General features: G+C 45.6%; 1 protein-coding gene across 1 annotated transcript in view; it reads left to right on the top strand.

Annotated features, from left to right (window-relative positions):
* Nucleotides 1-3252: 3252 nt before the first annotated feature.
* The window catches only part of LOC119575532 (uncharacterized protein K02A2.6-like), a 6984-nt gene continuing 236 nt past the window's right edge, over nucleotides 3253-10000 (top strand). Inside the window, exons 1-3 of the mRNA XM_037923183.1 lie at nucleotides 3253-4068; nucleotides 4249-6235; nucleotides 8340-8435. Of these exons, the coding sequence (XP_037779111.1) occupies nucleotides 3253-4068; nucleotides 4249-6235; nucleotides 8340-8435 (2899 nt within the window). The remainder of the gene's footprint in view (nucleotides 4069-4248; nucleotides 6236-8339; nucleotides 8436-10000) is intronic.

Raw genomic sequence — 10000 nt, 5'->3', positions numbered from 1 at the left:
ATAACAACATTCCGGCCGCCCTGAGGAATTCTCGCCAGGGAAATTTTAGCTCCTTGGGCAAAATTGCACCGTGAATATTTACTAAACACATCTCATTTTGCACATGCATTGCCAGATTTTCTGGACGAACTGTGCGTCATTATGCTGTTAACAGTATATCCATATCTGTTAGCATATCATTACACCGAACACTAAATACATAAAGGATTATCATTTACAATCCCATTCCGAGGCAGTCTCATGAATTTCCTGTCCGCCTGCAAAAATGCGCGGCACCCAGGAGGATAAGCTGGAGGGTTGATTTTCATAATGAAGATTTCCTTTATACTACGTGAATATCAATGAGAGGAGGAGGACACTAAAGTAAAATGTGAAGGTTTAAAAATCAGCGAAATGGCACAGGCAAAGAGAGAAGAGGGAAAATCAAAGAGATAACATGGGGTTATATACCATCAGGAGGAGATAATGCGCCTGCTTACGAGATAAAGGGCAGAGGAACAGCTCAAAAGATAAGAACTGTGGACACGCGGCAATGTCAGAAGAATGGAGCCATTTAATACAGGCTATGAGGACGACAAAACAGATATTGCACGGAACTGAGTGCAACGAAACGATGAGATGACAAAGACGCAGCCGAAGAGACCTATTGTAAACAATGAGGAATAATGCTGCACACAATCCCCCCAAACACACGCACGGCGCACACACTTTGTGCACACACACACACACACACACACACACACACACACACACACACACACACACACACACACGCACGCACGCACACACACACACACACACACACACAACCACCTCACCTCACGGTTCACCGACACTGCCCGGCCACAACTATCAGACCAAAAACAATGGAAAAATAAGACTAAGGGAAACCCGGCCTCCGTTTACCCGCTGGCCCAGCAGACCATCGATTCTTCCTTTATCGTTGGAAAAAACCGGCCCTGACAGTTCCTCCCGAGGCGCTACTCTTATCTGGGAAAGGTCCTAAAAATGGGACTTTCATCAGGGGCCTCGACCAATCCTCGTCCCGCGCGCCCGCCGTCTCTCTCCCCCGCCCGGATTTCGCGGTTTAGGCGAATATACCAGTGGTGGTGTTGTGGTTAGTGGTGGCTGGTGGTAGATGGTTGTGGTGGCTGGTGACTGGTTGTGGTTGTTCTTAGTGGTGGTGGCTGTTGTTATGGTTGTTGCGTTCCGATTGTAGTGTTATCAGTGGTTGGTGTGTGTGTGTGTGTGTGTGTGTGTGTGTGTGTGTGTGTGTGTGTGTGTGTGTTTTGTGTGTGTGTGTGTGTGTGTGTGTGTTGTGGGTTGTGATAATGAAGTGAGTTGTGATACTTATGTGAGTTGTGAGTGCCATATTGTGATGCCGCCATATGCACGATATGATGACAATATTATCGTACCTATATTGTGATAATTATATGATTATATTATATATATACTGCCTTTTGTGTGATATGTTACACCATGTGAAATATAGAAGATTATGTTTAGTTTATATTGTTGTGTAGCATATCGCCTATGTAAAAGAGTGAGATTCTCTGTATAATTTGTAGAGTACAATATTTTATTTTGTGTCTGTAGTCACACGTCTGGCAGTAGCACTCTCGGGCAGAAGCTGACGCGTGGTGCACAGGACTATGAAGAACTCTCTTTTATTTTTGTCAGAGCTGATCTCCAATGAACCTACTTTAGTTTTAATTGGTGTATTCTTCCCCTCAAGCATCGTAGAGAAACACCAAACAAACATATATACGAACACGACACAGTGAGTATACAAACATGGCGCAGTGATCCAGTTACTCAGTTCTGACGCCAGCCTCATGCCCCGTTCCCCTGTGGCCTGTCGCCTGCCCGTGCCTCCTCCACCCTCGTGGCCGCTCAGTAAACAACCCGCACAGGAGTGATTTTCATTAGTGCAGTGAATTGTGGTGTTATAGTGAAGTGTAGTGCTGTGGCTATAGTGTTAGTGCAGTGCTATTTTTAGCAGCAGAAGGGAGCCGAATCGAAGCATATTGAAGACTGTAGGAGCGAGACATATTCTTGCCCTCTCTGTGACGCTTCGTGAGCGACTGATTCACGTCGTGGCTCGCCTACCCGCACGTGCCCGGCGTGACGTCACGGCACTGCCACGCACACACACTCACTCCCCCACACTGCATGGTCGGAATTTCACCGGATTTTCGCCGAATTTGCTGTATTATCTTGACGCCCTTACCACGGTACCATGGGTAAAGGAAAGAAACCGCAAGAGGCCAGTAAGAGCGACCCGGAGAAACCAGATTCTAGCCTTGAAGAGTCTGAAGGAGCCAGTGCCAGCATCCCACCTCCCACAGATATTACTACATTGCTCCAGTGGATAATACAGAGGGATGAAAAGAGGGAAGAAGCACGTCGGAAGGAGGAGGAACATCGTTACAGGCGTGAGGAAGCCCGTCGGAAGGAAGAAGAAGCCCGTCGGAAGGAAGAAGAAGCCCGTCGGAAGGATGAGGAAGCTGCCCGTTTTCAGGATCTGATATTTCGCCTCACTCCCAGCAGCCCGTAGATTCAACTGCGAGTTCGCCAGTGAGCAATTCTGCTGCGTCCAACGCTTCTCACACTCCGCCGACCCCAAAGGCAACAATCCAACCTCCGAAAGTATTACCAGCAGATGCGAGTCCCCAACATTTCCGGGAATGGAAGCGCGAATGGTCCGATTATGCTGTCATGGTGGATCTCCTCAGTCTGCCATCATCAAAGCAGCATATACAGCTACGCATGTGCCTTACACCTGCGATGCGACGGGTGCTGGAGCACAAGTTAAACGTGCCCGCAGACCCAACATGCTCAGTAGATGATGTACTGACAAAGCTCGAGGAGCATATAAAAAATGCCAGTAATGAGGAGCTGCGACGGAAGGTCTTCTCCGAGTGCAAGCAAGCAGACGGCGAGTGCTTCGATGACTTTTGGATACGGCTGAAAATCTTGTCACAGGAGATAGATCTTTGCAAGGCTCAGGACCATACATGCTGTGAGCAGTGGATGAAACACGGCATATTAATGAGTATACGTGATGAGGAACTTACCCAGAAGCTCATTCAGATGGACTGTTCGGCGACATTGCAAGATGTTTTGGAGAAATGCAGGTCTCATGAATCATCAAAGACAGCATCATCTGCTTTGAGGGACACAGTTTCATCACGCGCTGTTTCTCAATATTAAAGAGATAAAAAGGCTGCCCTGAAGCAGAAGTCTAAGATGAGACCAAGCTCACCTTTGCCTAGTAAAGTCTGCAACTGCTGTGGTCGTCAACATGAAAAAGGTCTATGCAGAGCCACTACTTCCACATGTCGTGATTGTGGCAAGATAGGCCATTGGCATTCTACTGCAAAGTGTCCTGCCAGGAATGCCAGATGTAAGGTCTGCAATCGGCAGGGACACTATGATAACTGCTGTCCAAAGAAACGGAAGGCTAAGAAGGCAAAAGAAGAGGACACAAACCAGAACTTGAAAGTAGTAAGTTCTGTATCCCCTTCAGTGTCAAATGCCAGGAATGTCACCTCTACTGCACGACCTAAACCTCAGCCTTCCCCTAAAGTCTGCGTATCTATTCGGCATAATGATTCATCGGGTAGTCTTGCCATCATCCCTGACACAGGTGCAGACACAACTGTCATTGGACTCAAGCATCTTAGTAGTCTTGGACTTTCGAAAGAAGACTTGGCACCACCAGCAGAGACAGTGTACTACAATGCAGATGGGTCACAGATGCCACCAGTGGCTGGCTCATTTTGTGGAACTATCACCTATGGCGACCGTTCGACTACATGTTGGATTGATGTACAGCCTTCGCTTATGACCCCGCTGCTCTCTTGGAAAGAGTGCAAGGATTTGGGGATTGTTCCGGACTATTTCCCCAGGCAAATGTCGAATGTGCACATGGCCAGTCGAGTCCATGGGTCGGATAGTACGCCAGTATTGAGCCCCTCTCAGTTGCTGCCTTTACCGCTGGACCAGTTGAAGTCACCTGAAGAAGCAAGGAAGTATTTTCTGCATCAGTATGCAGACGTCTTGGTGAAGAAGGACGACTTGCAGTCAGGGCCACTCAAGACGATGATTGGCCCACCCATGAGAATTCATCTGCGGGATAATGCGACGCCCTTCGCGATTCACACCCCAAGAATGATTCCTTTGGCTTTTCAGGAACCAACGAAGAAGGAGCTTGAGTCATTAGTGACCCAAGGCATCTTGAAGCCAGTAGAGGATGAACCATCAGATTGGTGTCATCCAATGGTTGTTGTCCCAAAAGTGAATGGTGGTGTTCGTATTACCACAGACCTGTCAAAACTCAACAGGCAAGTCTCTCGCCCTGCCCACCCTTCTCCGACGCCATTTACAGCCATCAGAAGTATCAGTCTACGGTCAAAATTCTTCACAACTGTGGATGCTCTTTGTGGTTATTGGCAACTACCCCTGCATGAGGACGATCAACACCTGACTACATTTATCATTCCTTATGGACGTTTCAGGTATTGTCGTGGCCCCATGGGTTTTGCTGCAACAGGAGACGCCTTTTGTCTCCGAGGTGACAGGGCACTTCAGGGAGTAACGAACTGCATCAAAGTTGTGGATGACATTCTCCTACATGATGAGGACTACATCTCACACCTTCAACGTGTAAATGAAGTCCTGTCAAGGTGTCTTCAGCACGGGATAACACTTAATGCAGAGAAGTTCATTGTGGCTGCATCTGAGGCCAGCTTCTGTGGGTACAAACTATCAAGATATGGTATTGAAGCAGACCCAGAGAAGGTGAGGGCCATCACAGAGTTTCCTACCCCTGCGAACTTAACAGATCTTTGGTCATTTATGGGCTTGGTAAATCAACTGGCTGAGTTTACACCCAAGATTTCGACCACTGCAGCGCCGCTCCGCCCACTGATGAGTCCAAGAAGAGCTTTTACTTGGACAGCGGACCACACCAAAGCTTTTCTTGACACTAAACAAGCTTTGTCAAAGCCACCCATACTCGCGACATTTGATCCAGCTCTTCCTACCATTCTGCAGACCGACACCTCTAGACTCTATGGCCTCGGCTATGTGTTGCTGCAGGACCACGGTGCTGGAAGATACAAGATGGTGCAATGTGGATCTCGTTTCTTGACGGACACAGAAACACGGTATGCGACCATCGAATTGGAAATGCAAGCTGTCGTTTGGGCTATCAGCAACTGCAAGTTCTATCATCGTGGACTTCAGCACTTCAGTTTGATGACAGATCACCGTCCATTGGTTCCTATTTTGAACCATTATTCTCTGGATGCTATTGAAAATCCTCGCCTGCAGCGCATGAAGGATAAAATTGCACCCTACATTTTTACTGCAATGTGGCATGCAGGTAAGGAGTTGTGCATTCCTGATGCCCTCTCCCGGTCACCTGTGAGTCACCCAACGGTGGAAGATGGTACCTTCAATACTGAGATGGACACTTCTGTCAAGATTGCGGTTTTGCATGCTGTCAAGTCTGTTCAAGCATCAGACGCTATAGACGAGCAAGAGGATCTCTTCATGGAAGAATTGCGTATGGCTGCATCTAAGGATGCCTCATATGAAGAATTGCTTCAACATGTAAAGTCAGGGTTCCCCAATGACCGCTACAACCTGCCAAGTACCCTGCGTCCGTACTGGAAAATTCGCAATGAGTTGTACAACAATGGTGACTTGGTGCTGAATGGACCTAGAGTGGTTGTCCCTGCTTCTTTACGCCGTAGCACCCTGGCTCACCTGCATGATTGCCACTCCGGTGTAGAAGCTACAAAGCGTCGTGCACAGCAGACAGTCTTTTGGCCAGGCATTAATGCAGACATAGTAAATACCGTTCGTGCCTGTGAACCATGCCAGCGCCTACAGCCTAGCCAGCAACAGGAGCCGTTGCTGTTAGAAGACAAACCCACAAGACCATTCATGTCTGTATCAGCTGACTTTTTTAGTGTTGCTGGAAAACACTTTTTGGTGTATGTTGACAGACTTTCTGGATGGCCTGTTGTCATCCCGTGTGGAAATAATGCAACAAGTGCTTCAACGATTAGAATCTTTCGGCACATGTTCCGTGATCTTGGTGTCCCCGTTCGCCTGCGCACCGACGGTGGACCCCAGTTCTCCAGCCGAGAATTTGCTACATTTCTTCAGCGATGGGGAGTGCGTCATGTCATGTCAAGTCCCATTACCCCCAGTCCAATGGGCATGCAGGGCTGCTGTGAAGAAAGTCAAGTATCTGATCATGAAGACAGCACCAAACGGGAATATTGACTGTGAGGAGTTCGACAGAGGCTTACTGGAATTGCGTAACGCCCCAAATTTCACTGGTCGTTCTCCTGCTCAAGTTCTGTTTGGTATGCCCCTTCGCTCCTGTGTGCCTGCCCACTCTAGTGCCTTCATGAAGGAGTGGCAGACCAAGGCTGAAGACTGCGACCGTCGTGCTGCAGTACGAGCCAAGGACGTGAAGACCCGCTATGACACTCGCGCCCACTCACTTTCCAAGTTAACAGTTGGGGCGCATGTGCGAATCCAGGATCCCACATCCAAGCGTTGGGATAAGGTTGGCACTGTCATGGGTATTGGCAAATCTCGTGATTATCACATCAGGCTTCCAAGTGGCCGTATACTGTGGCGCAATCGACGCTTCCTGCGCCCTACACAGCTCATGATTGGACATTCAACTGATTTGGAAGAACAGCTGTCAGATGATGCACCTGGATCTTCCACCCCATCTGTGCCTGTTGAACCTCGACGTTCGGAACGTATCAAATCGAAGTCCGTTCAAGACTCCCGCTAGTGAACGTAAAGGGGGGAGGGAGATGTGGGTTGTGATAATGAAGTGAGTTGTGATACTTATGTGAGTTGTGAGTGCCATATTGTGATGCCGCCATATACACGATATGATGACAATATTATCGTATCTATATTGTGATAATTATATGATTATATTATATATATACTGCCTTTTGTGTGATATGTTACACCATGTGAAATATAGAAGATTATGTTTAGTTTATATTGCTGTGTAGCATATCGCCTATGTAAAAGAGTGAGATTCTCTGTATAATTTGTAGAGTACAATATTTTATTTTGTGTCTGTAGTCACACGTCTGGCAGTAGCACTCTCGGGCAGAAGCTGACGCGTGGTGCACAGGACTATGAAGAACTCTCTTTTATTTTTGTCAGAGCTGATCTCCAATGAACCTACTTTAGTTTTAATTGGTGTATTCTTCCCCTCAAGCATCGTAGAGAAACACCAAACAAACATATATACGAACACGACACAGTGAGTATACAAACATGTGTGTGTGTGTGTGTGTGTGTGTGTGTGTGTGTGTGTGTGTGTGTGTGTGTGTGTGTGTGTGTGTGTGTGTGTGTGTGTGTGTGTGTGTGTGTGTGTGTGTGTGTGTGTGTGTGTGTGTGTGTGTGGTGGGAGAGAGAGAGAGAGAGAGAGAGAGAGAGAGAGAGAGAGAAGAGAGAGAGAGAGAGAGAGAGAGAGAGAGAGAGAGAGAGAGAGAGGGAGAGAGAAAGAGAAAGGGAGAGAGAAAGAGAAAGGGAGAGAGAAAGAGAAAGGAGAGAAGAAAGAGAAAGAGAGAGAGAAAGAGAAAGAGAGAGAGAGAGAGAGAGAGAGAGAGAGAGAAAGAAACAGAGAGAGAAGACATAAAGAAAAAATGACTCAATGAACAAAAGTTTTGAACAGTTATATATTAACTCGGTAAGGGTTGAACTAGCTCCTAACAGCAATAATTTACTCTTTCATTATCTATCTGTCTATCTATATACCTACCTATCTGTCTATCTATCTATCTATCTATCAATCTATCCATCTACTTATCTGTCTGTCTGTCTCTCTATCTATCTCTCTATCGTTCTCTCTATCTATCTCTCTATCACTATCTATCTCTCCATCTATCTCTCTATCCATCTCTCTATCTATCCATCTATTCATCTAGCAAATTACCAGTGCTCTCCTTCGCACTCATAGAAAAGCTCTCCCACATCCATCCTTTTTAAAAACAGAGAGAGAGAAAAAAAAAACTCAAGACAAATGCACAAAGAAATAAAGAAGGAAAGAAACCAAACAAATGAATAAATGAAACAACAAAAAGAATAAAAAATAAGCACAAAGCCGCCGATGGTGAAACTCGTCAACCATTCAACACTCTTTAAATATTGAGAGAACATCCTGCGGTAAACATCTCGGGTTCCCTTCCCATCATTTTTTAAAGACCGAAACGACCTGCTAAATCCACTTTTATTCTCCTCTGGGCTTTGCTTCTTCAATAACCCATCCTCCGCGCCCACAGAAACACAGACTCCACGCCCACTCACGCCCATGACCTTTCGCATGCCTATTACTCAGTCCGCCTTCGCCTCCACTCACCTGCCTCTGAGCCCTGCTGGTCGGCTCTTACCTGCGCTGTGTGTTGTCTTCGTGTGTTTATTTCCCTCGTTTTACTTTCGTTTATTCCTTATTTATTTACTTACTATAATATTATTCATTTATTTTATTATTTATTTATTATATAATTTATTTATTGATTCATTAATTTTTTTTATTTGTTTTGTTTCTGTGGGCAAACGCCAGCGAGGCGACCCCCTAATGCGGGCAAAATTCATCCCGCCCTTTCTGAAAAAGGACGTAATGTTACGCCAACCCGGCATTGTGGGGGTAAAAAGCTACATTACTCCTTATGATCTGGCGAGGTTTTAATCGCTCCACTCTTTTCATACTGCCTGCCATTTATTTAGATTTTATTTGCATATTACTTGCCATTAATTTAGATCTAATTTCATACTGAATGCCATTTTGACACCTGGTATACATAACTCTCGTCCGTTATTACAGTTCGAGTGGCCGCTTAGTCATAGACAGTTTGGTTCTAATTACGACGGTGCCACATCTTGACTGGGAGTAACAAGGAAGGTATGTCCCTTCTTGAAAAAAAAAGGAAATAAAACTTACTAAGTTACAGTTCCTATATATCTTTAAAACACGAAGGATAAAGCACTACGCACAGAGGGGGGAAGGAGAGAAGGAAGGAAGGGAGGGAAGAAAAAAGGGAGAGAAAGAGGGAGAGGGAGAGGGAGAGGGAGTGGGAGAGAGAAAGAGAGAGAGAGAGAGAGAGAGAGAGAGAGAGAGAGAGAGAGAGAGAGAGAGAGAGAGAGAAAGGGAGAGGAGAGAGAAAGAGAGCGGAGAGAAAGAAGAGATGCGATGTTTACATCAATGATCCCTCCCCATCCCAGCACTCGGAAACGATCTCAAAGTCGAACGATAAACATGTCAAAATCTATATCTAATTCAACTGTTATTTGCGGCATGACCGAGTATTTATATGAATCCGAACGTACCCTGGAATTATTCACGAACATCCGACCTGGATTATCTGTCGTTTGTTTACCTTTCTCGAGTCCTTCTTTCTATTCCTTTCTCTCACTCCTTTATTTATCTTCTGTTTCCCTTGTATGTCCCTCTGCCTCGCAGGTATGACGGCTTGCCTGACTGCTGTTGAGATTGCAATTTCTCTAGTTTATGGCGTCTATTTTTTAGCTGAAGAATTCAATTTCAGGCTTAATTCAGTCAAAGTTTTATGTTAACGTAGCCAATAAAGGGAGTAATACAATGCCTTTGACTTCCATTTGTTAGCTTAAGTGGCCTAATTGATATTAATTTGGAGCATTATCCTTTATGTGCCGTTATCTAGACAGCCGTTACGAACAACATCAGCCCTCTTTGAAAAGCAAAAATTAATCATACACCAAATCTCAACTTAGAAAAAAAAACGTCATGAAGAACAAAAAATTATCAGTTTCTGTAACCTCAAACCCAACGAAAATCATCTAATTATCTTCCTGTCGTAAACTTAGACGGGAGAGAGCAAAGGATATCTCAGACAAACATAAAAAAAATACAGCAACGACTGCCTATATGGAAACTAAGTCGGTGCTTCCGTACTCTTAATGGCAA

This window comes from Penaeus monodon, chromosome 7 (genome assembly GCF_015228065.2).
Source record: "Penaeus monodon isolate SGIC_2016 chromosome 7, NSTDA_Pmon_1, whole genome shotgun sequence".
NCBI classification, from domain to species: Eukaryota; Metazoa; Arthropoda; class Malacostraca; order Decapoda; family Penaeidae; genus Penaeus; species Penaeus monodon.
This window is presented reverse-complemented; position numbering and strand designations above follow the sequence as displayed.